The sequence below is a fragment of the Falco punctatus genome, assembly GCF_963210335.1.
Source record: "Falco punctatus genome assembly, chromosome: 15".
NCBI classification, from domain to species: domain Eukaryota; kingdom Metazoa; phylum Chordata; class Aves; order Falconiformes; family Falconidae; genus Falco; species Falco punctatus.
The window spans coordinates 8,589,730-8,616,002 of record NC_137595.1 but is presented as its reverse complement, the minus strand read 5'-3'; the positions used below and the strand labels follow the sequence as shown (position 1 = coordinate 8,616,002).

The following is a 26,273-nucleotide window of genomic DNA, read 5'->3' as shown; positions in this document are numbered from 1 at the left end:
TTCTTTCGATAAGTTAAATTGATCATTTTCATTTATCCTTTAGAAAACCAACATTTAAAAAAATAAATCATATTTGAATAATATCTAGACCTGTGACAGCATCTGAGAATCCTCGATTTGTCTTCAATTTTGTTTCTTAAAGGGGTTGTGTTTTATACTACCTTTTTAATAAACAAACTCCTGAACAAAACAAGTCTTTTCTGATCAGTTTTGAGATAATTTATTTGTCTTACTTTTTTTCCTCAGTAAAAGATAACCATAGCATTCAGTGCACAGTGACTTCAGTTTATAAAGCGTGTGTTAACATGCCAGAGCTTTCCGACTGGAGTCCCGTAGACATGTTGCTAGAACTGTAAGTGTTCGCAGTGGGACGTGGTATTTGTTCCCTCTCTGTGGGTTTTGCCTCCAACTTCGTTCTGGCTTGGTGTGCTAACAGACCCTGCATGGAGCGGGAGTAATGACTGTAGACACCATAGTTACAGTTGAGATTGTAGCAGGATTTTTATTGGTTAAGGACAAGCAGAATTTCAATTTTTAATTTCAGAAATGAAGATTTTTTTTAAGAAAAATTTTTCTTCAAACCTTGACACTTTGAATACTTAAAAAGCACTGGAAATCAGTTGTTTCAGTTGCTATACTACAAAGGAACAAGGAGGATGATCTTTTACCCAGTAGTTCTTTGAGGTGTTCACCTAGAAGCTTTAAACTGATGCCATCTAACAACCTCATGAGTGCTTTAACTGCCAACTTAAGAGGAAATTCTTGAGTGAGGTCTTGAAAAGCTTTAACAGAAGAAACCTCCGCTATATGAAGCGGTTTAGAAGAGGGGATCAACGAATGATGGAGGTGTTGAGGGCACTTGCCCTGATAGTCCGGAATCCCATCTCACAGTGAGGATGTGCTATGCAAAGTGTGTGTCAATAAAAAGACTAAACACGGTCCAGGGAAGTCTTACAGCCTGGTAGTTAATTTGTCCTGGGAGAGGGCAGAGGGTGGATTCATAGCTATTTAGGCAGAGGGAATTGGATTGTGCTCTCCTACTTTCTGGGTGAGTAAACAAGCTAGAGTGTAAAAGTCATAATGTCACCCGTTTGATGACTAGTTCCCCAGTGTGTTTTTCCAGCTGCGACTGGCAAATCTGACCCCAATTCAGCATTCTGGAATGGCTTGCAATTTGGTAAAATTCCTACCAAAAAACCAACCAAAAAAAAAACAAAACCACCACACCAAACGATCTGTTTCTTCCTATAACACTTACGGAACAAGAATGGTATTTTTATTTTCTGAAGATTTCTTCAGTCGTTTAAACAGATCCATCAAAGAGGAGAGAGAGAATTGCTTATCCAGTTTATCAGGGATGGAGACAGGTGATCTTTTCCTTCTTGTTGATGTTACCTACTTAATACTGAATATGATATAGTCTGGCACGGGAAAATCCTTTATGATCCTGGCCATGTTTGGTTCTCGCCATAACTTGTTTATCATCTTCCTCTAAACTCTTTCCAAAGTCCAGACGCTGTCTTCTTTATTGTGTACACATTGTCATACAAAAAAAAAAAAAAACCCAAACCCTATTTACAATCCTATTTTCCTCATTCCTGAAACCTCCTAACCTGGTTGACTTGTTGGAGTGCATTTCATGCATTCTTAGCAGATAGGCTGAAGGAAACGCCTAGTTCACTCGCAGCTAGAGGCTAGAAAGCATGTAGGGAGTTCATGAACGTTGCTTGTCTCCTCCTGCAGTCGCTGGAGAGTGTACATAGCCTGCTGGGGGAAGGATCCCAAACTGCCGGACACGGCATGACCGTCCCACGTCTGGAAAATCCTGTTGTAACACCGCTCGTGACAGTGAGTTAAGGTAGGAGAATTCAGTGAGAATTTCAATCTATGGTCACTGACTTTCTCAAATGTTCCCCCATTTGAAAACTACTTGCAAAAAGAAAACGCCTGTTTGTTAATTTGTTGCTTAATACTTGGGAAGTGGATTTTTACATATTTTTTTTTTAATTTCTTTTTTAAACTGGTTTGGGCTGCATGAAATAGAGAACAGAGAGTTCTCTGTCTGATGATACAGTGATGGGAGATGAATACTATTAGCCAGGGTGGGGAATGTGAAAAATATTGTAAAGTACTGTCACTTGTGAGCAGTCAACAATGTCTCTTAAACCTGTGTTGAGCATGCATCTTTGTCCACCCGAAGGACACGTAACTTTTAACAATTACACACATCATTGCCATGATGAACCCATTCTGAGAGTAGTGTGAGGTGAGCTGAGTCTGTTTCATCCTGAGCTCCACTTCTGCTGTATTTTGACGACAGCTTGTGGCAGACACAAATTGGAAGGATTTCTGCCGGTTTTTGCAGACTTCCTGCTGGAAGATGGAAGAATGGGAAATTCAGGTAATGAAGACCACAGTGCCCCAAATCTAAGTCCTGAGTCCTGGGACATCAGATTTCTCATGTGTATATGGTCACTGAAAGGACTGAGATGTAACCTGCGTTATATCCAGCCTTCTTATGAGTGCTTGTTGGAAGGCATAAGAAGTTTTTAAGGGAAATGAGAAAAAAAATAGATAAATGACCTTTCTGTAAAAAATTGTATTAGCATTTTTTTATTTATAATTGTTCTAGCATTGTGGTCACAATTCACACAAGTTCAGCAGCTGCTACACACCAATAAAGGAGCTTACAATTAATGTCAGAAGCAAGTTAAGCATGTTAATAAAGTGGCACAAAGACACAATGGCTGGCTTGCACTGAGTGAGGAACAGGAAAAAGACCTCTGGGCCAGAGGTAACGCTTTTTAAATTGTATGTTGATCTGTAGTGGTGGAGCAGTGTAGGAAGAGCTGGTTTGCTTGCTTGCCATGGAGGTGGCATGATGGAGTCCATTCTCAAGCCATATGGCTGCTAATGACTTTGCCAAGCTTTTGCTGCTTGGGTTGGAATTTTCAATGGCAAGTGTTGGCCTCCAGCTGAGCAACCAGAAAGTTTCTTCACCTAAACCGTGGGTTGCTTTCTAAAACAGGACTGGGAAAATATAGTGTCTTTTCCTGTGCTTGAAGTTCTTCCAGTTGTTTGGCTAGGTTGTGCTTGTTCCTGCTCCCCTCATGGGCCTTTGGAAGGTGCCTGTAAATTGTGAGGAAGGGTTTTCGGTTTAAGTTTTCTGTGTTTTGGAAAGTTTGGTCGGTTTTAAAGCTCTGAAAGATTGTCTTCTGAATCAAAAGGCTGTTATAGAGTATCCCCGTGCATTTCCTAACTGGTGACCAACCTGTATGTGTCCTATCCCCACCGTTGTGTTTAGGTGGACCGGAGGCTGGAGCCACAGAAAGGATGCAAGAAGGACGATTTCTTAGATGAGGACTGAGGAACTCTAGAGTTTGAATGTGAATTGGTAGTTGACAACAGGTGATTAGGGCTAGCTGAGCAAGGGACCATGAAGGGGGGAGAACTGAACAGAGAACATGGGGGGAGGTGGAGGTAACAAGCAAAACCAGACATAGAAGCAGATGATAAACAGGGGCAAGAAGTTTGTAGGTGAAGGCTTAAGCATAAAAAGGGTTAGATTACAGCTAAATAACCTTAAGCCTCATATTTCTGAATATCTGAATACTGGGCTTTGCAGCCTGAGCAGTCCTTTCATGTGTAAGAAATAGACAGTCTTTGCTGCCCTTTGAGACGAGTGCAATGTTTACTAGGAAGTTTCTGAGGATTAGTGTGTGTGTGTGGGGGGGTGTTAGAAAATAAATCAGATAAATGTATTGGAATAGGTTAAGCAATGCTGCGTATTGTAGAGTCAGTGGGATGGAAACACCGATCTAATGATTCAGTAGGTTTTGTGTGATACAGCTGTCTATTGGCCAAAGGTTTCCCTGGTCTCTGAAAAACAGCCTTGGTTTTGCTACCAAGGTAAATGTTGTTGTTACGCTATGTGGTGTGATGAGCTGACAATGAGACTGGAAAATTTAATAGAAACAGCAGGCACTTCTCACAACATTCCTAGCCAGAGCATTGCTAAATAGGATTCTGATTACAGCAGAACATATGAGCTCTGGTTGCGGAACTAGCTCCCCTGCGGATAGAAACTACATAAATGCATAAAAACGATGCTTTTCCAGGGCAAGCAGTGATGTGCCTTGTCCTACCCTTACCGTATCTGGCAGCAGAGATTTTTAAGGAAAACAAGAAGTCTTATAGTCTTCTGTTGCCTGCAAACTCCTTTCAAGTAATTCCTGCTTTAAATCCCTAACTTCTGGTTGAACTACAGTGTGTGTTTTAGCAGACCAGCTACTAAGTTATAAACAACTGGCAGACCCACCATGTTGCTAGGTAAGTTGTTTTGAACAAAAAAGGTTTTTTGGGTTGGGTTGGGTTTTTTTACTTGAATTTGCCACAATTTGAGTTTCCAATAATTTAATCTAGCATCTTTTTCTAACAGGTAGAGCAACTAATTACTCTTGGAAGTCTTTTCCTTGTGGAGGTCTGTGCTGACAGTGATCAAGGTACTTCAAACTTTACCTTATCTAAAGTTGTCGTTGTTGTTGTTGTTTTAACCTCCAATGAGTATGTTTTCTTGGTTGGGGTGGTTTTTTTTTCCCCCCACTCTGTCAATATGTTTTTTGAACAACGCAAAAAACAGAGTTGGGCAAAGCATTTTGATAAGTTCACCTGGAACTTCACCCACAGCTAACACCACCTCTGAATTATTTGTCGAAGTGCTTCAGTTCTTTCAGCGCAGTTCCATCCTCAGGTCATATTTGCACAGTACTAGGTCCTAAGTGCAGGGTTATAAAGGCAGGGTGAGAAATGATGGCTAGTGGATAGATGTGCCCATTTTATTCTTCACTAGAGCCAATGCTATGGTGTTGACAGGGAACTTGTACAAGGTTGGTATCCGTCAGGCCCTCTGCATCTCTGGACCATTCAGTGCTTTCAAGGTACAGGATCCCTTGCTAAGGCAAGTTACATCAAACTTGGAACTCACCAGTAAAAGATACTGCATTGAATGAGTTAAAGACTAATTGTACTCAATTTGTCTGATTGGGAGACGTGCACTCCCATCACAATTCTGAAAAACGTAGTATGCATTTATTGAAAGGTTTCTCCTTCTATTTTATACTTAAAAGTATTTCATATTAGAAGTATATAATAGGGAAATCAGTAAAGAAAAGGTGTGTGGAAGAAGCAGAAACCCAGAGAAATAATTTAATCTTCCTAGTAACGGTTCTTCTGGCCCTGCTAGTTTCAGGAGAGAGATGGGCCCGCCACTGTCTGTGCACTTTAAGTTGAATAGTATTTCTCTGACCAGTCTGGGTCTTTTTTTTTGCAGGGACTGTTCATCGTTGAAAATGGAAGAGACAAGGAAGCTCTCTCCAAAGCCATGTAAAAGCAAAGAACCTGTGAAAACAGAATGGGGATCTCAGAGTGTTGTATTTACATATTTTCAAGGGGATATTAACAGCGTGGTAGATGAACATTTTTCTAGAGCTCTAAGCAATGCCAAGAACCCACAAGACCTGAGCGCAAAGCACAAGGGTGAGACTGCTGTCCTGAAGAACGGTGAGCTGCTTTCCATGTCTGAGCATGGTGTTAGGTGGGGGTGACTAGCTTTCGCTAAGGAATTTAAGATGCAGTGTGCTTAAATGTGGAACTCTGCACAAACAGAAAGCAAGAAAATCATGCTGACAAAGCCCTGGATTATGTAGCTGGGACTTGTGGTAAATCCGGTGCGTGCTGGGTTGCTTCTCAAGCTCTTCATAGGCCTGTTGGCAGGACTGGGTCCTCACTTTTCAGATAAAAGTCTCCATTGCTGTCAGATGCATTAAGTGCCTTATGACTGACTTTGTTATCTTTGCAAAAATATATTTGTCTAAGCTTGCAGTTGTTAAAAACCTGCCTATGCTAGTGGCCTATAAGAAAACAAATGTAATATTATTTTAAAGTAGTGGTGGTGGTGCTTTAGTCTGCTTTTTATATGAATTTGTGATTGATTTTTAAGATGAGAAGCACTAAAGTAAAAATATTTCTGTAAAAATGAATACGCAATCTGGTGGCATTCTCATAGAAATCCATTGGAATTTGCCTTGGAAAAAAGTTAAGAATTGATGAGTCTTCAGATGCTTTCTTTCTCTTTTTAAGTAGATAGCATGTCTCCCCATCAGTGGAATTTCTCTTCACATTGCTCCAAACCATATCCATCATCTTCTGCGACAAGCATGCCAAATTCTGGTCTGAATTTTTCTGCTGCTGGTATGGCAGGCCAATACCAGCCATCAGCTCTGCGGAGTCATCCAACACAACCTGCGGATTTATGGCCCTTCCCTTCAATTGGGACTCCCAGTCTTACAAGTTCAGCGTATCATCATGCCTTGCCTGACCTGCACATGGTAGATGAACCGATCTCTGGCAGGAAATACGGTTCTCTTCTTGGACTTCTGGAACAGGAAAGGTGCCTAACATCCATGCAAGAATGTACCATGAAGCAACACTCAAGTTCTGCTTGTATGACTGGACCTGCTAGGTTACAAAATATAAGTCAAAGTTCAGCTCCTGGGGGAGGTAAGGAAATACTCACCATCACTTTATTCTTTGGTGGCATCATATGTAAAGAGACAAAATAATACCATCTGTTTCTAAGGCTCTCAAATTGGAGCCGTCTTCAGCCCAGCTCATAGAAATTTTTTTTCAAGAGATGACCCATGGTGTGTAGTGTGTTACTTTGGATTGATGAACTGTATGGTATGGCTTAATCAAAAAATATGCATTGCCCACTTGCACAATATTTTACCTTCTGGCTTAACTTAGGGAGGTATTTTAACTGAATATAACCATTATTCACAGTGCTATCAGGATCTCTACCTTAGAGGTAGAAGGTATGGTGTGTATGTGGCCAGGTAAGAGCCCTGAGCAACCTATCGTACTGTGTAGGGCGTTACTGGTGCTCTGAATTCAGGATGTGACACTGCAGCCCTTACCAGAAAGGTCGGGGGTTTCTCTCCCTCTCCACTCTCTTGTCTGTAGCTGGAAGGATTAGGGTAAAGGGGCTGGTGGGCCCACCTTGCCTGTTCTCCCAGCTAATTGCTTTTTTAAAAAATTTTTATTAATTGCGTGTCAAAGGCTGTGTTTGCTCTCTGCAGTGGATTTCCCAGAGCTAATGCAATTCACGCAGAAGCGATGGTTGTTGCTTATTTATTATTAACAATTCGTAGGAATCCTAACCCTTAGGTACTACCAGCACACACAATAAAGATAGCTGGTGAGTCCAGGCCATTTCCCAGGAGCTTATGACTCCATAGTATTGAGGTCTCCTGGATAAAATTGCTCCGCTGTGAGTAATTTCTGCCTTTGAGAAGCTCTCTGGGTCAAGCCTGCTGGCCAGAGCCCCGGTGCCCTGTTCGGGTACATCTGCGTTGCTGTTCCTGGGCGTTACCCAGATAGTCAGCTTGGCACCGGTCTCCAAGAAAAAGGGTTGTGAAATTGTTTTGGGAGTCTGCTGGAAAAATACAGTACATCCTACCTGGTGCTTCTAGATAAAAAGGACCAGGCACGTGAAGAAGCAATCCTGAGTCTTAGGTTTTGAAAAATAACCGGCTGTGGAATACCTACTAGTTACCCCGTTTCTAATCTGCATCAGCAGGAATTTGGCAGAATGGGGGCTAAAACTAGTATTTATATCTGCAAGCAGTCTTATCCACAGTCCTCTTTCGAGGTGTTTTGCTAACTTATTCCTGCTGGAGTGTCTAATGCCTGTCTCTGTGCATAGAAAAGGGCAAGTACGTACGTCTTCAGCTGGAATACAAACTTTCTGCTCATGGTACATAGGTAGATTTAGCTAAGGCTGTTTGTGTGTGTGGCACAGGCACGCACCCCAGACTTCGTGCAGCTATTAAATGTCAGTCTACTTACTTTAAAGACACCGTCTGGACTTCTAGGATTTAATTTAAGAACACGGTTAGGTGCCCTTTTCCCCCAAGGGGGCAATGTGGGCCTATCGAGGCTTGAGAGCCCCAGGAGCCAACTCCAACAAAAAAGATGTTTCATGAAACTAGTCTTGGGATCAAAAAAAGGGGAGCAGTGCTAGCAACAATGGACTTTTTTTTTTTTCTTCTTCTTTCTTTTCCCCTCTGCAAAACTTCAGCAAGAAAATGAGCGGGGAAAAATTGAAAAGGAAATTAAATAGTTTGATGTTCCCCAGCCATCGTCAATTAAAGCCTTTTCTTTAAGGCTGTTTGCAGGGCCTTTCTGAATATTCGAGGAGCTTCATAACACCACATGTATAATGCCAAACACGCTAATCAAGCAAACCAAAAAGAACAGATAAGAAGTAGCTGGCCCGTGTTCACAGGGAGGCTTTGGCAAGCCCCTAGGATGTGTGCAGCTAGTCTGGCTGTGGGAGTCCCTGTTTCTTGGCTCTGTCTGTTAAATATACTTCTTGTTGCGCTGTGTCATGTTTAAGAACAGCTGATATTTATATTTGTGAAAGTGTATGTTGCTGTACCAGACAGCACAGAGCTCCCCAGCACCTGTGCTATAGGCTGGGCTGCAAAAGCACAAGGTTTATTTAGGAACTACTGTCTACTTTTAGCTCTGTGTTGAATCTCTGCTTATCTCCAGTATTTTATGGTGGTTTGTTTTGGTTTTTTTTAAGAGAGGAAAGCAAGCTCTTACCAAAGCTCAGAAAATCCCAGTGTAAGCCGTGGCACTGCAGGTGAGTAACAAAACCAGCAGATTTGGAACAAAACAGTGCTCACTTATGACAGATAGCTGCCTTGCTTAAGCATGCGGAATTAAAGATGCTTCCCTGCTTGCTTCCAGACTGTATTTCAAAACCTTGTTTTCTTCCCACCTATAGATACACCATCTCCTGTAATTACATTCACAGAGAAGAAGGAAAAGATCCTATTAAAATAAGATACATGATTTTCTAACCCCATCTGCCTTAGTTTTTGTGGTTTGCCATCAACCATTTCACAATGCCTATTTGGCACTGGATGTCAAGGTTTCAGATCCCAGAAAAATAGGACACCTCTTGCTTTCTATCTCAAGCACCGAGCTTCAGGCTGAAGTCCCTGTTGGACCTGTGTGCTAGATTACTGCAGTTTTCACCAGCAAGCCCACCACGCTGCTAGAAGAGTTGTTCTAAGAAATTATTCCTGAAGTATTCAGGCTTCCATATTTTTATTAGTCTTTGAGACTGTCATACCCTGATGTCGGTTCTTTGACGTGCAATGTTTTGGGAATACTTTGGATGGGTCATTCTGGTTATTCTAGTAAGGGCCATCTTGCATCAGACCCAGAGGTGCAATTCTGTTTCACAACATCTGAAGAGATTGCGTGGACCGTGCTGTTTGACTGTCCTGATACTGCTGTGTCTTTCAGGTATTCAGATTCATGACAGAAGACAAGATTTGTACTTCTAGCAACTGGATGTTTCTACTTTATTCTGAAAGAGAAAGTTCTTGCTGTGAACTTTTATTATTTGCAACCGTGAATCAAGAAGAAATGAACTGCAACTATTCTGTGCTTTTTCTCTCAGTTGGAAGAATACATGTACTAGTTACTATTTGGGGAATGTAAAATTATCTTTTTCTACTCACTAAATAATTTCTAATAGCAGTGGTATTAAACCTGACAGTATGTTGTGAAGAAATACTGTCTACTTCAGGCTTTTCATGTAGCCCTCTTGAAAGAACCCCTAGCACTTTTTCATCCTTCTGTGTTTGTTTGTTTACCATCTCTTGATAAGAAGCACAATTTTTATTCAATGCAGTTGATAACTGATAAGTGCAGGGATGCAGTTTGCATAAATTCAGTGCTGCAGCTTCTTCGCTTAATTTAATATCTCCATATCGTTTAAAATGGTTTTAGACCATGGGCATTTAGACCATGAGACTTACAGATCAGCAAAGCACATTATTCTATTTGTTTTGAAATACAGTAATTTGTGATCATACTCACAAGTCACATTCTTCAGTAACTATATAATATGCATATGCCCAAAGACTATTTTGCTTCCCATAATATATAATCATCCTCTAAAAAAAGGTGAATTGACACTAGATCTGGGGTGAAATGTGGATCCTCATGGGATGCAATTAAAATACCATTGACCAAAAAGCTGGAGGTAGGAATGGTCTATTTTCCCAGTCTCTCTGCAGGTATAAAAAGTTTGTGGGGCTGAATTTTAAATTACTGAGTTTGAAAGGCTTGGGCACCTGAACAAGGAAAAATCAATCCCTTCGTGGTAACTGCATCCCACAGACCTCGGAGTGGCTGACCGGGGGTGGTGTCTGTGCTCCTCTGTGCAGAAGTGGCAGCAATGAACTGTATGTCGATACTGCACATTCAGATTCGCGCACACACACACACACACACACCCGCCCGCCTCACTTCACCACTTGCCCTTGGCAAATATGTTTGTTGAAGCTACTGTGAGTAAAACCTCATGTGACTGATGTTTAGGTTTGTATATGTAATCCCTGCAGTAAGAGAGACGGCTTAGCCTTTATGGTAAATCCTAAGGATAAAAAAAGATTTGGGTGGTTGTTCTTTTCCTTCTCCATTATCTATCGATTTATTTACTATAAAGGAGCACAATTAACTTTTTCTGACAGCTATATGCAATTGCTTAAGGAAATTTGACCTTTGAGATCCTAGAGCTTGTGATTTTGTAGGACAAATCCTTAGCCGGTATAAGTGTTTGTGACTGTTTACACCACATATCTCTATGCTGCCACTGGTCTATGTCAGTTATAATACCCTGTGTAATTTTATAAATAATCTGAGTTCAGCAACTTTAGATGTTTATGGTACTGTCTTAAAAGAAAAACTGAGAAAATATCATCTTGTGCCTTCCAAGTTTGCTCTAGCAAATACATGAGTTAGACCAACCTGAGATCACATACAAGTGGACCTATTTTAACTAAATTAATAAAAGGTAGAGCAACATCCTGCCCTCCTTATAGATGAGCACTGGAAAATCACTTGTTCTCAATATTTCTGCCAAATTGCCTTTTTTCTCCTTTAAGTTTAGGAATACCTCCCCAAGTAGTTTTCTTCTGCCATCCCAGATCACTTAATTCCCTGATTTTTAAGGCTCCATGGTAATATAATCTGACTTTCTCTTTGGGCCGAAGCAAAGATTTCCAAGCCGTACTCGGTACATCTGTCTTACTAGTGTGTGTTGTGATTCCAGTGGAGTTACTGCTTCAAAATAGTGGAGTATTATTTTTGCCTCCCTCTGCCATTCCTCCTAAAGGAAAATGCTTAAATAATTTCTCTCTAAGGTCTGAAAAGACATATAACAGTATATTTCTATGCTCTTAAAAGGTTTTCTTGGAACGGTTTGGTCCTGTGCGTGTCACAGCTGGCAATATTCAAGGTGACTTATAAAAGCCTGTGTTTCTGGTGAGCTGACCAAGTGGGGCCAGGCAGTGCGAGGCAGGGAAAACACCCCTTGGTTTTATAAGCACATCACTTACTGCAAGGACACCGAGCGCCGGCAGCTCTGCCTTGAGGCAGTAATGCTTTGAGCCACTGCTGCAAGGTGTCCTCACCACCTGGTTGTGGGTCACAACTGGGAAAGGGAGCCAGTGCCCGGGCAGCCCCAGGGCTGGGGGTTTATCCTGGAACCCCCCGTCAGCACTGCGAGCCACGGTCTGGGCTCCGCAGCGGGCACAGGGGTGCCTGCTCTTCTCCCCAGCTGTCAGAAGAATGATGGCTTTGGGGCAGAGGGCAGGGGGGCAGAGGCTCTTACTGCTCTGGTGTTTTATCTTGCACCACCTCAGCAACACGCACCCAGAGCGTGCCTGGGTTTGTCAACGTCTCTATTTTCTTCTGCAATAAACATAGTTAACCTACCTGTGCAATTTGCCTTTAATGATTTAGTATGAATAGAGGTTTGACCATTTCACAGAAGTTCCCTACGTTAGGTATGCTTTTATACGTATATTTTATATATATATATAAAATTATATATACATATATATTCCTCTATGCTATTGTTTGTCCAGAGGGGAGTGTTTCTTGCTTTTCTGCCCAGGCTAGCGCCGTGCTGCCATGCTGCTGTCATGCTCCAGCGACGGGGTCTTCATTCCCATTCAGTGCCTGCGCTCTTTCGCTCGGGACTTGGCAGACAGCACACTGCCTTCAGCACCCGCCATCTGGTACTTCCCACGGCTATTTTCGGTTCCTCCTGTGAATGCAGCAATCGTGGTGGTGATGGGAGGAGAGGAGATGCAGGAGGTACCCGTTTCAACAGCTTCCAGCTCTCCGGATGCTAGCGCACCTCTGCAGAGACCACACAGACGGACAGAAGGACAAACCTGTGCCTCGTGTTGCATTTTCTGGTAATTTGCTGACCCTGTGGGAAACCACTGTTTTCCCTCACTTGGGTACTGTTTCTAAAGCTGTAGTCCAGGAATAACTTCTCCGCACAATTTTTCTCCTATCTTTTCCTGATGGGCGGATGAGCTGCAAACTACATGCTCTGGGAGCCCTGTTCAGAGATTAATGCAGAGAAAAACACTCAAGTGTTTCACGTACCTACACTGTGAGGAGTCTGGGGCTTTTTTTAATAAGCCACAGGAACTGTTGTACGTTTTTTCACTGTGCGTGTCCCAGGGCAGACATTTTCTTCCACCCCTTGCTCTGCTTTCTCATGTGGGATGGCCCTGGTCCAGCTCCTCCTCTGATGGTCAGATAAACCTGGTGGGTGGCTGGGAGCAGCATAGCTGGCTTAGCTACTCCACCTCATTTTAGTCACTCATTAGTAGTGTTAAAAATAGTCCTGGACTGCAATGACAAACAGGAGAGATTCTTTTGTATTAAAGAAAAACCTAAAGGTTAAAAGGAAGGGGGGAAAGCAGGAATGCTACGGGGTAACTCAGCCACAGTTTATATGGCCTCTTCTGGACGTTCATTGCTTCTCTTCCCCACCAGCCTAGCTTTTTACTTGAAGTCAGTCTAGCTCCAAAATATCCCAGAAACGTGATGGAGGTATGACATGCGTTTGCATTTGTGTTATGCCTAGTTTGGGATGCACAGCTGAAAAACACACATTCTCCCGTGTGTACTTGGGCTGGAGTTCGCTGGGGAGCTGGGCTGTCTCGGGGGTCACCAGGAGAGGGCTGGCTGGCCCCAGCCCAGGGGACCACCAGCTCACAGTGGTGCAAGCAGTGATGTCACCTCGGAAAATGGTCATAGCTGGTAGCCCTTACCCTGGAGTTGATATCCCTTATCCCTTTTAGAGAAGAGAACCCAAGCTACTGTTGCTTTCATTTTTGTTCTGGTGTCAATTAATTTGTCCCATCACAGATGAGAAAGGGACATCTCATGTACCCACGTGGCATGTAGCCTTTGGTAAGCAATTACTTGATCACTGGAATTTTTTTACAGTCTTACAGTTTTTAAGCCTCTTTTCTGGCAGGCTCTGCCAAGCAGGACAATCCTGTTCCTGGTGAGAAGCTCAGAGTTGCACAGCAAGGCTGACATCTGGCCAGAGCGTATCAACGCTGGTGAATTTGCAGCTGTCTGAACGGAAGGTGTGATCTGTGCCCTGTGCCATGCTGCAAAGGTCAGGAAATAGAAGTGATGTTTGCAAGTGTCCAAACTTTTTTTTTTTTTTAAATAGAAAATAGTCTCAGAAGTGGTACATGGGGAAATTTCTCAAAGCATTGAAGAAAGCAAGCAGTTTGGGGTAAGAGAACAGCGAATTCGTGGCATCCTTCCCTTCCAGCACAGAGAGCAGCAGCACAGGTAGGAAAGAGTTCGCCACCTGACCAGAGAGGCTCTCACCTTCACTCCTGAGTGTGACAGCTCCTCCTTCCTGGGTAGGTGAGCTCCCAAATCCCCCCAGGAAAAGGCAGCCAAGCCCTTTCTATGACTTTCTGAAAGGCTGGACCAGCTTTCTTCGTTTGCAAACAGCCCCACGGCTGGGCTGGGCGCAGGGAGCCTGGCTGGCTATGGCTGCTGCCTGCAGCCCCCCAGCCGGGGGGGTGATCACAGGGGTACTGGAGGGGAGGTTAGGAGGGGTGCTGGAGCCAAACCTGCCCACCCCTTCAGTACCTCTGCTCAGAGAGCACAGTGCTCCACATGCCTTTTCCAAAGGTGGTGTCAGTAAAAGTGCCTCTTACTGGGGTGTTTTTTGGTGTGGATTTGGGTTTTTCCCCACCTTCGGCAGATTTATGACTAAGCAACAACGTGACTTTGGCACGGATTGAGGCAAACCTGAAATAACTGGCAGAGGTGACTTTCCGGGAAGGGTAAAAGTATTGTCGCACCACTTTGTCCTGTGATCTGTTTTCCTTTACTGTCTGGTTCAAAACACTGAGTGTTTTGTGCTCAGGGCTCTAATCCACTTAGCTGCTGATCCACCGTAGACCCTGGCACTCCCCTCTGAGTTATCACATATCATTACACTTGGAGGATTTCAGCAGAGAACCATGCAAACCTGTGGGTTTGGTGCCTTGGCTGCTGGGAGGAGGATGCTCTCCTAGTTTCAGTATCACACACCATGTCAGAGGGCTGTGTGTTACCGCACTGACAATATTGCTGTGCAAGCAGCTTGGCTGTGGTTGCATCATACAGATCATGATTTCATTGCTGACGGGGTGCAAAGGTGGCTGAGGGGTAGGAAGTCAGCGGCTGGGCTGCAGCATGGAGCTCTGTGGGCCAGCTCAGAGGATGCTTTTGGGTAGCTGCAGCCGTAACAGAGCTGGCTGACCCAACCTGGCTGTGAACCAACTCAGATGCAGTATTCTCCAAAACATGGTCTGGCAAGACTCCCCTCTGAGCCAGCGTGAACCTGGCTGAGCTCATCAGCACCCATGATGCTGGTTCACGCTGTCCCCACAGCCTGTTTTCTAGGTGGGGCTCAAGGTGGGTGCACTGCTTGCCATGAGCAAGGCTGGCCCCCCGGAGCTCATGCACCCCAGAAAGGTGGCTGCTTCCCTGACCTCCATCCTCACCTCTGTCCCCCCCATCACCCCAGCCTGGGCTTTGCAGGCTCTGAGTTTGCGTTTGAGCAAAGCCATTTGTATTTTCCCCATCTCTCTTTCTCCATGCGGTGAACGCTAGGTAGAGCACAGGCCTATAGAAATACTATCAGGCAGTATTTCGTACTGAAATACAACAGTATTTCATCCCCTCCTCGCTACCTTTCCACCTGAGATAGGGATAAAGCAACAGCTCTCTCCCACACAGCACAATTGTAATAAAAAAGTTTTTTATGCTCAGCATTATAAATCACTCAATTAGCTCCAATACTGTATGTTTACCAGAGGGAAGTGTCACTTTAGCTAAATGTCTCTGCCAAATGAAAAAACAAATTGAGCGGATGGAAGGAAACTGAATGTACCGAACACCCAAAGAGCATCTCTGGTAACTGAGCACAGCTTAAAATAATCTTGTACCGGCTGCCTGTCGCATGCCATCTCCCTGTGCCTGGACGGCTGCGGGTGACTTCATCGGCAGCACCCCCGCACGCACGGGCTGCATCTGTTACCCCATGTTCATAGGCTCAGAGATGACCCAAGCCTTGCAGATACCACTGAATGATATGTTAAGGGACAATGCTTTGGTCTGGCCTTGCAGAAGATCAACGATTTCTTGGTCTTTAAAGATTCGTTTCCATGAAAGCCCCAAATGTCCTTTTGTCCCAAAGTTTTGTGGACCCCATCCAGCTACTGGCTCCATTGGGTCTGGTTGTGGCTCTGGAAACCAAGACCTCTGGATTTGTGTAGGTTGTAGAGCAGTGTAGGCTAATGCAGAAAAGCCACGTTCCCAGGAGGGCAGGGAGAAATGGTATTGCTTCTTGTGGACTACCCAAATATTGTCAAGTCTCAAGTGTGTGCCTGATAAGTGATATTTAACAAAAGTCACCATGTGCAGCTCACTGGCGTGAGGAATGTTGTGCACAATCTGGGTACCACGCTCCGGAGAAAAACACAAGGGCTACTTAAAAATGATGGGCAATTAAGAAAGTCCTCCAGCTGGACTTTTTGATGTGTAAAGGAGGTGGTTTTTTTAAGGTAGAATAAGTAGATTTCAAGGAAAACCTCCTTCCTGGCTTTAGTCAAGCTGTCACATAACTAAACATTTGTGACGTGTGATACTATTACGGTTCCACCTACCACACGGTGTTTGTTGTGCTGGATTTGTGTCATGTTTTAAGAAAAGATTAGCATCAAAACACCCTTTTCCCTGCCTCAGGTTGCACCAGTGGTTGCTGATTGTAACTGCAAAGAGCAGCCAGGTACTGTTTTGCCTGTGAATCACAAAGGTGCTTTGCTAGAACAGCAGCATCAAGGACTGCGCTGCCTGGCGGGTGCGTGGCACTCGAGGTCTCTGCGAAGCACAATGATGTGTGATGTGCTCTGAGTAAAAGGGCTGGGGCAGGAGGGGCAGGGAGTGTTTCCTCACTGCTCCATGCGGGATCTAAGCACCCTCTCTTTGACCTCTAACGTTTGCCGACAGAGTGTGAAATGATTGCCCAACGCCTGCTCTGGGCAATTTGGACTGTTCTGGGTTTGTCCAGATATGTAGGACCAGGATCATGGTTGCACAGTTTTTCCTGTTTCTTGGGGAAAAAAAAAAAATATTACAGAGAGTTCTGTTTATTAGATGGATTTACAGTGCAAAACCCATGTGTATCATCTATAAAGTGACATATTGAACAGAGCTGGTCAGCAGGGCTCCTTTGCCCCCCAAGCCAGGGCTGAACTGTTAACAGTGCATGACTTACGCCTGCGTGGGCAGGGCTGGAGGATGAGCCAGGTCTGATAAGGAGGCTTGTAGGTCTGGTGTTCCGAACACACGGCTACAGACCTCTTGTCTCGGAGGAACACCTGTGGGACCATGCAACAATGGGGAAAATCAGGTGCAAAGCCACAGTGGAGCTCACAGACGTGGGCAGGCAGCGAGTTGGATGCAGCAGGCATCGCTGTCCTGCAAGGCAGCCCCATGCAGCATCCTCCTAGCACAGGCGCAAGTGGTGACCCCCCCTCCCTGCACAGAAACCCATCGTCTGCCCACAGGCTTTGTAGTGCTATCCCAAAAAGTAGTTTGTTGGTTTATTTTTCTTTGCTTACACAGGAAAGCAGCCTGGAAATGGTTTTGAGGAATGACGGTTTGGGAAGCAGCTCTGACATCATCCCGCAGGGCACTGGTGCTGCCCAGGCTGCAGCAGGCTGCCAGGCTGGTTTTGCTCTAAGCAGATTTCCCACACTGACAGGCTGTAGGGCACAAACAACTGTATAACGGTGAGTAATGAGAATTGCTGCCTATCTCCGTGCAGGAACGCTTGGGAAGGGAGGGATTTCAGGAGAATAAGAGACTTCACCTCCATGCCTGGGAAAAATGCTTTCTGTGGCTTTCCAAACTGGGGAGCATTCCCCTGTGCGCATCCATCCCCCTCATCTCTCGTGTACGCAGCTGCAGCATGCATAGAAATTTACTTTAATGCAGACTGAAAGCCCAAGGATTTTCTGTCCTCATTCTGGCTTTTATGCTTATGAAGTCAGACACAAACTTCCTCGCATGCAGTGGTCTGTCAGGAGTTGAAGCTGTGGCAGTCCTGCCCATGCCTCCAACTTTGTTTATGTCAATAAGAGCAGGAATGTTGCACATCCCTGCAGACACCACTAAAGGAAAAAATTAGTGCAGCTAGTCAATCTGGCTCCGTTTGAGCAGTTCTGGGATTGTGTTCTGAATCTTTTTAGCAGTCTTGAAAGGAGGGAGAGAAATCTGTAATTACATCAATACATACGTAAATGAGCATCTGCCACAGAACCAGTTTTGCTGCTTTGTGTTAAACATGTATTTCTGTTGATGTGTTATATGTGACCTATTCTTTGTATATAAGGGTGTTATTAAGTTGGATTTTGGCTTGATTTAAGCAATTAAGTGAGTCAAATCATTCTATGCACTTGCAGGATTTTGTAAGCTGTTATGTTGGCTCTTGATGTGTGTTCTTGGGACTGCCTCTTGGCTAACAGCTACTTTTATGATTTATGATTATTCAGAAGTAGGTTTGGGTAAATCATTCGGGTCAGTGTTCAGGTTTTCACTGACCAAACGTGGTTGGATGTGAAACTAAGAGCCCTTCTTGCAAGGCTGCGTTTGGATTCGGTTTGTTTCTGAGCTTCTCTAAGAGCCCTTCTGAAGCAATGATTTCAGTAACTTCAGTCTAATTCTTTGGTGGCTCTAAAATCAAGTAGCTCTGTTTCAGTCACCTGGCATACAGTAAAAATACTGAGAGCCTGAAGTGTTTATGGCATGAAAGAAGATACTGTTATTTCCCAGGTAGGAAATTAGTCTGGTCTTGCATTTCCTGAACACTCAGCGCTGCCATTTATTTCATGGATAAACATGATCCGTTATTCTTTGTTTCTTTCCAAAGCCTGGTTCAGAGCTTGGACATCCCTAAATCTCTCTTTAAAAAAAAAATATATTCCTAGCTGATCTCTTTGGGAAAAAAAGATCGTATTGGTGATTTTGTTGTCTGTGATCACTCATTCTGCAGTGGCGCTCCACAGTGTGCGGGGCTTGTGCATTGGACTTGGATGCTGCTGGCGTGGGTGGCAGGGTCAGACGATTTGCTTCTTTTCTTCCTGAGGTATATACTCATTTTTTCCTAAAATGGGAAATCCAGCGGTGTCATATGGCTGTCGGGAAGGATACTAGGTCTTGCCTCGTATATATTTTGGCTGCAGCAAGTTTCCACCACGTGTGCGTAGTCCCCTGTGTCATTGGATCATGCAAATGCTACATCTTCCTTCCCTTTTGCAGGACATTTTATCTCCTACCTTGTGCTGCTTCCACCTCTGCGACAGGAGAGTAAGAGCAGTCCAAACAGCAAGGGTCACCTCTGGCTGCTTTTGCATATTATAACACTTGGAGATTATTAGTGCTATTAGTGGTACTTTGCACGCCTGGGGATATGCCATGTGTTTGCACATATGCAATAAAGTTTGCCCCTGGTTTGTGGGTGGATTCGTCGTGCTGCTGGTGCTTGTGATAGATACATGGTGCAGCTCCAGGGTCACAAATGTCATGTCGTGATGCTAGTATGGTATTGTGATGCTAGTATGGTAATTCCAGGAGGCTCCATCAGGACAAGTCTCATCTGCTGTGTAGATGCCCAGAATGAAAAGATGCTCACTGATCCTAAAGTCTTAAACATCTGTCACACTCTGCTGCCGCTGCGGTCTTCGAACATTACATTTGCTGTATAGACAGCAAAAGACACAAGTATAAGAAATGGATTGAGGCAAGGAATATGAATATTGCCTTTTTATCTGATGATGAACCAATAAGATATTTGGAAAAACCACCTGCAATGCCCTGTGGAAGAGGGATAATGCAAAGTTCATGCATGCTCCAGGCGCAGTGCTTTGCATACGCTTTAGTCCTCAAAAGGAGACGGTAACAGGCTGCATGCAAGCCAGCTCTTCTTCCGAAGGTCCTGGCTCCCACAGCTGCCACTGCTTCCCAGGCAGCCACACTGTGTCCCAGAGCTGCCATCAAACGGCGCAGTGTGGGAAGCAAACTTCCCATAAGGTTTAGCTTGAAGAAGCGCTACTTTACCGTATTGCATCAGTACAGCTAGTGAATTCCCACTGCTAAGGAAACGAAAACTGTAGAGCAGCTCAGCAAGGATCAGACAGATGGATGAAACAAGGGGAAAAAAAAGTGTTTCTGTCACACTGTGTAACCAAACTGTGGTGCTCCCAGCTGAGGGATGCTGTGGGGGACAGCAGTATGCACAGGTCTCTTCTAAATGCAGCTCTCGGGATGCGATCCCCAGTGTAGGGAGCTACAAACAACCTTTGATGGGCATGAGGTAGGTCCTTAATTTTGTTGGTGGAAGTTAAGTGGTGGGCACTGGATATTTGACCTTAATGTAGGATGGCTTTTATACCTGGTGGCTCCTGAGCTCCAACAGGTCTGGTCTAGCATCATAATCCAACCCTCAGCTTGTGTAATGGTGCGTGCTGAGCATCATGCGACTCCATCCTGCATCCTCTAACACCGCGTGTGGGAACCGCACCTGCCAGCCAACGCGCTGCCAATGCAAGGGAGACTTGCTGCCCTGCCACCACCGAACCCTGCAGGGACACCACAATTCAGGAGCAGCAGCTGCTGAGTGTTTCCTTGGATTTAATCATGTCCCAGAGCTGCTGAGCACTGGGGCTGGGTGTTCACCGAGGCTGTACACTACTGGGCTGATGTATGAAACGCTCAAGGGCTCTTCATTAATTTTGTATGTTAATAACCCCAGGACAGCTATGTAGGTTCCAGAGCATTTAATTTCCCATGCAGAGCTCTGGCCTTTTTCCTACCTGAGGCATAATTTTATGAATGACTCACTGGCACCTTGCCACCCAGCGGGAGCCACTGCCTTGCAAAGGATTGTAATGGCAGCTCTTAGGGAAGAAATTTCCTTCTCCTTCAGGGAAGGAGGAGAAAGTTGACCCATCCTATGAACACTGGCTATCCACAGGCTGTGAGGAGGCCACGGCAGCTGAGGCTTTGGGTGCCCCGTGATCCTCCAGGCCATGTTGCTGCTCCTGTGCCGTGCGAGGAGGGGTAGGCATGTCTCCACCTGCATGAAGGGATTCTAAATTGTGTTTCCTCCTGAGCCCTTATACACAGCTGGAGGGGGATTTCTCAGGGTTTCTGGAAGTCTGCTCAGAGGAAGGAATCGGTTGCTGCAGAGCTATTTCGTGTCACCTCTCTTCTGACATGGAAAAGTGTCCCTGCACCAAGGTGGGCACCGTGTCTGGAGCTGGCATGGCTCCACGATGCGTCTGCCCGCTGGGGTTTCAGTTTGCATGCCTCAGTGTACACAGAGCCTTGGCCTGGACCATCCTTTGTGGGTAGAGATGGTTTCGGCTCCAGATCCCATGGCATGGCTGGGACAGCTCACTTGTCAGTGTGTCCGGGTGGGCTCCCACATCCTCGTTCTTCAACTTGCTTCTTACCTTGACTTCAATTCAGTGGGATTTTTAATAAAAGCAGCTAGTTATTTGAGGAGGTCCGTAGAAGAAGGAACATCACATCAGTATCGTGGTGGTGTCTATGGTTACCTGCCTTCTCTGCTGGATGCTGTGTGTGATAGTGCCTTTGGCCACGACCAAAGAGAACCTGGAGAACCTGTCTGGATTTCAGCAGGAATGGTGTTTGGCAGCTCCTGAAATGAGCTAAAAGGACATAGTTGGGTCTAATAGATATCCATTGTCTAGTGTTATTCATATATGGCCTTTCCATGCAGTTCTTTGCAGGCACCATGAAGCTCAAGCTCCATCCTGCTGGAAGATGCCTGTCCATCCTTGCCATGCAGGGAGGAAACCTTGCTTTACATCTTCTCCCTTTGAGCTCAGGTATGTGAAAGAAGGTGATATGAGAGCTCTGGGTTTGTACTGAAACGCTTGCAAGATTATTTGAAGACTGGGGCTCATTCTTAGAGACCTCTAAGAATTATGTGTTCCTACCCTCTAGGACAAGTTCGGTGGGTTTTCTGGCAATAGCAGACCAAGAAGTCATTTCTACCACTGAACTCTTCTGAGGCTGTTTTCAGTAGCAGCAGTGCTCGGAAAACAAACCTAGTAAACATTAGAAGAAGATTGTGTAATTGCCTGGTTTTGTGGTTCATTATAGTTTTGCATGGGAGGACACTGTGATGTGAACCTACTTTCAGTTCCACTGATGTTCTTCTCTTGCAGAACATCCCCTTCTGAAAGATCCTGCTGACCGCCCCAGAGGCTGCATGCTCTCTTATTATTTCAGGCACCGCAGGAGGGAATTGGGGGGGAATTCACCTTTCTGCACCAGATCCAGGCTGTCGCTTAGAAACTCTCTGCATCATGTGGCACTGCCACAGACCTTCGTGGTCCAGGGGGCCGGTTAGTAGAGATGGGAGTTGTGTACATGCGGCGATACTGAGACTCAGTATTGCATGATGTCATTATTAGCAGCGATTCAGCTCAGTTCTTTGAGAATTAGGGTGAATTCAGTGGTCAGGAAGCCAGGCAGGGTGGGTGATGCTCCTCAGGGGCTGCACTGCAGAGTGGGAAGTGGATGGGATTGTGGGAGGGCTGGGACCTTGTGGTGGGTTGACCTTGGCTGGCTGCCAGATGCGTGTTCCCCTCCCCCCCCCCCCTCCCCCTGCCCCAGCCACTCTCTCACTCCCTTTCCTCTACAAGATGTAGGGAGAAGGTAAGATGAAAAAGTTTTGAGATAAGGACTTGGAGATCATAATTACTGTCACATCCAAAACAGATTCAACTTGGGGGGAAAAAAATGGATCTGCTAATCCTGCAGCCTCACCTCGAGATACAATCTGCTCTGAAATAATATTGCTCTGAAGATTAGAGCTAGCACGGTGTTTCTTTTCTGTATCCACTGAATATTTTGGGATGTTTCCACCTCTGCATATTTACTTTCCCCAGCAGCAAAGCTGCTTCATTTCACCAGTGATGAAACGAGAGCAGTTGACTTATCCAAGGTATTGTGAGCTGGACACAGGCAGCAAGGGAAAGCCGGTGTCCTGTCTGCCAGATCTCTCCACCTATACATCCAGCGAGCAAAGGCCAACGGGATCCGCATCCCGGCCGGCTCCTGGCCCGTGGCAAGGCATGGAGTGGCTGATACTAAGGGAACCAGCTGGGATGTGCTCTGGGTTTGCTTTCCTTTCTCTCAAACCACTTACTCTGTTTCCAGTACGGTTCCCCCAGCTTACTGTCACGGGGCTGACAACACTGAGCACTTACGTGGGCAGATTTCCTTGTGGCTCAGCAAAATGGTGGTAGTTTCTTGAACCGCTACACGTTCATCTTCCCCTCCCTGAATACTGGGGGGAAAATTGTCCTTTTTTTCTGTCCTTATGGTTAGTACCATTTGGGTGTTTTCCTTTAACGGGGTATTTAGGGTTTTCTTTTCACGGTTTTGCAGCAAGTGGTCATTTCACCGTGCAAGTCTCTCTGACTGCGTCACGTCTGTGTAATAGTTCCCTCCAGGTGTGCAGGGATTTTTTGGGCCAAGTATTTTCCACTTTAAAATAAAGGTTGCCTTTCTTCTAAAAGGGAATTACAACCTCTCTGGGCTTTGTTGACTCATTCAAGCGAGTGAAGAGAAGCGTGTCCCCCAGCCTGGGCTCATGAGAAGCTGCTCTGGAAAGGAGAAAGTGTACCCTGAGCAGCAGTTGCGTGTCCCCAGGCCAGCTTTCATCAGCTGGCATGGTGGGGTCCAAGGGGAGTTGGGGATGTGTCACCTGGGACTCTGGCTGAGCCTGGGCACCAGCAGAGAAGCTGAAATCCCATGATTCTGCAGTTTGATGTCGGATTCTGTCCCCTAGACTAGTAACTAGCACCCACCCATGAGGCATGTAGCTCTGCGTCCAATTTATTATGTGTGAGAGATATTTGGAGGAGTCTTTTCCAGATGCAGCTTGTTCCTCTGGTGTGACTTGATCCTGGGGGACCTGCATGTGAATGATAATCTTAAATTTTAGGTTTTTAGCCCCATACCCTCCTAAAACAGAATGCTTGAACAAGCTGGGCTTTTCTGCAGCTCTGCAGGGAAGTTGTCCACATCTTATGGGAAAGCTCTGGGAAGGATGAAGCCTGCTGACACACTCCGCGTGCTTTCTGGGGGTTTCCAGCCACCAGCCCCTCACAGCCTGAGTGTGGTGGGACGGGAGCCGGAGCAGAGCTTCCATACCATGAAGCAGCCCTGTGCGAGGGACCGGGGCCGGGTGTGGGGCTCCCGGCACGGCAGCCACTCTGTGGGAACTGCCTGGGTGCACGCCTGGCCCCTGTGGTAAATGTGAGATGATCTGAGGTGTCTCAGCTCTCTGCAAACAGGCTGCAAGCTCCGAGAATTGCCGTGCATCTGCCGGTAAGAGTGACTTGTACCTAGAAACGGCAGCAGATTTGCTCCCAGCATCAGTGGTACACAGGCACCAGGGCTGCAGCATCTTCTGTCGTCACATTCCTGGAAGGATGGGAGATGCCTTGCTCGTGCATCATGGCTATGATTCACCTGGGCTGGAGCCACTTCTTGGAAATGCCTCTCCTCTGAGCTGAAAAGGGCAGAGGAGATCACTGCAGCTGGCATATCCAATGCCAGACCATCAGCAGGTACTATGTGTGGCCAGATCTCCTGACCTAATTACTCATTTCCAAGTTTGCAGCACCCTTTGCAGAAAGGATGGTTAGCACAGACAGCTCAGCAGGGTGTTTGGAGACCTGCACCTCTCTGGGCAGTGACAAAAAAAAATTCAAAGCAGGTCTTCCTGGTGACAAGTGTGTCTGGCTGTGATGGAAATGGTGTGCCAGTGGGCAGGAGAACTTGAGCTGCAACACAGCTATTTGCCACTGGTTCCTTGGAAAGGAAATATCTCCCCTAGCAAAAGTATTGGTAGAACAGCTCATCTACACAGTGACCATGGTTTTAGCTTTCCCACTGTTCAGAAAGAGAAACATCTTAAAGAGCCTCGTGTCGATGCTTCTGGTAGCACCATCCTGCTGCAGCACTGCTGTGGGAAGTCTCCATCCTTCATCTGGTGCATCCCCAGGGCACTGCAGGGAGAGGCAGTCCCCGGCCTCCAAGACACAAGCTTGACATTTGTCATCATGCTGCCACCATTCTCCTCTGCAGAAGCCCCCCCGAGCCACTGGGACCACTGGTGTGGAGGCAGGAGTTTGGGGCTGAGCCCATGGTGCCTCATGGCCCATGGTCATGCAGTGTGGTGTGCTGGCCCACAGGCCACCTCCAGCTGTAGGGGTCCTGCATGTGTGGTGCATGCCGGGATGCTGCTGTGGAGGAAAGCAAAAGAGAAAATGAATTCCTGGTGCACTTCAGCACTCCCACTTATCACACACAGCTGCCTCTGCACAGCTGAGGCATGTAAGGTGTGAGCTGGGACTGGTGCCAGTGGTATCCTTGCCCTCATGTCCAGGTGTCTCCCCTGACCTCTGCAGCTGGAGCTCCTTTGCTTTGGAGCACTGAAAAGAGGGATCTGCCTGGGTTTAGTTTGGGAGGTACCTTCTCACCCTGTCAGGATGGTTTCCATAGCACCAGGGATGCTCTTCTATTTCCACTTCTGCACATATTGTTTCCTATTGATTTTACTAATGAGGAAAATGTGTTTACTAATTAGGAAAATTTACTAATGAGGTTTCTGTGTGCAACCTGTGAGCAGCAGTTCCTGCAGAAGGTTGTCTGAGCCACTGTGGCCATCAGCAAAATCAGCTGTGTGAGGCTGGGGCTCAGCCTGGACCCAGGCTTTGCACCGCCCGCCTCTGGTCACAGCATCGGGGCTGCCAGGCTGGCTTGGGACTGTCACTTGCTCTTCCCCACCATGGCTGCCAGTGCAGCGCTAAGCCAGACCTGGGCTCTGTCCCTGCTCCCGTGGTCTGTGGGGAAAGCAGATGTGGCCGGACCTTGAGGAGACACACGCCAGCCATGGGGCACTGCTTCCTTGGCCGTGCAAAGGAAAACCTGCAGCCGAGGTCTGTTCAGACACAGACATTCCTGAAACACCAGTGCTTTACGCAAGTCATACTTAGTCTCTTCTTTAAGCAGGTTTTGTCCTTGGCCTGAGCACTAGGAACATGGTTATGTTGGTAGCAGCTTTTGCAGATTGAGTTTGCTTTTCTCCCCACGAAGCCCCTTGCCCTGCAGCCTGAGGACTACCTGAGCTGGGCACAGGTGCCCACGGTGCAGGGCAGGTGATGCTGCAGGCGTGCTTGGCTGCAGGGCTCCTCGGGAGTCACCTACGGCATCTTGTCCCAGCATGGGACAGCAACACCTCCCCAGGTGGCTGCACGCAGCAGGGATGGAGGGGTGGACCGGGCAGGCAGAGGAGCCAGAGGAGTCAGTAGATGGCAGAGTTGTTTTAGCATCCGCTCTCTGCCGGGTCTCCCGCAGCCTCACAAGGATTTTATGATGGATTTGTTATCAAGATGATGCCCCAAAGCTCGGGCCATTGCAGCCTGGCCTAGGAGCAAGCTGGGGCTGGGGCTGCTGCAAACCAGTCGGTCAGGGCAAGCGGTCAGGGCAAGCGCTCAGACTATCGCGCTGCAGCAGCGGCGAGGCTGGCACCTTGCAGGGAGAGGGCTCCTCGCAACGCCTACGTGCCTGGCTCGGAACATCCCGCTGAGGCGAAAGGGCTGTGGGTTACCATCGCAGTATCTATTGCATGCCATCGAAGGCGACGCTGTTCTGCCTTTGCATCGCTTTGAAAGAGATTCCAAATCGGATTTGCTGCCTCT

The 26,273-nt window shown here is 46.2% G+C and overlaps 1 protein-coding gene across 6 annotated transcripts; it reads left to right on the top strand.

Moving 5' to 3' along the window:
- The first annotated feature begins 231 nt into the window (after nucleotides 1-231).
- VGLL1 (vestigial like family member 1) lies at nucleotides 232-25,136 on the top strand. 6 transcript variants are annotated; one of them, XR_013923904.1, is made up of 6 exons: nucleotides 232-5,559; nucleotides 6,142-6,558; nucleotides 8,648-8,707; nucleotides 9,379-12,347; nucleotides 13,631-13,696; nucleotides 17,092-25,136. XR_013923904.1 is itself a non-coding variant. In XM_080366122.1 (6 exons), the coding sequence occupies exons 3-6, from the start codon at nucleotides 5,349-5,351 to the stop codon at nucleotides 9,417-9,419; spliced, it is 729 nt and encodes a 242-aa protein (XP_080222248.1). In that variant the 5' UTR covers nucleotides 232-1,858; nucleotides 4,439-4,502; nucleotides 5,330-5,348; the 3' UTR covers nucleotides 9,420-25,136. The 6 variants fall into 6 exon arrangements, 3 of the variants coding, with proteins under 3 accessions (XP_080222248.1, XP_080222247.1, XP_080222246.1); XM_080366122.1 differs by having other exon boundaries at nucleotides 232-1,858; nucleotides 4,439-4,502; nucleotides 5,330-5,559; nucleotides 9,379-25,136; XR_013923905.1 differs by having other exon boundaries at nucleotides 13,631-25,136.
- The last annotated feature ends 1,137 nt before the right edge of the window (nucleotides 25,137-26,273 follow it).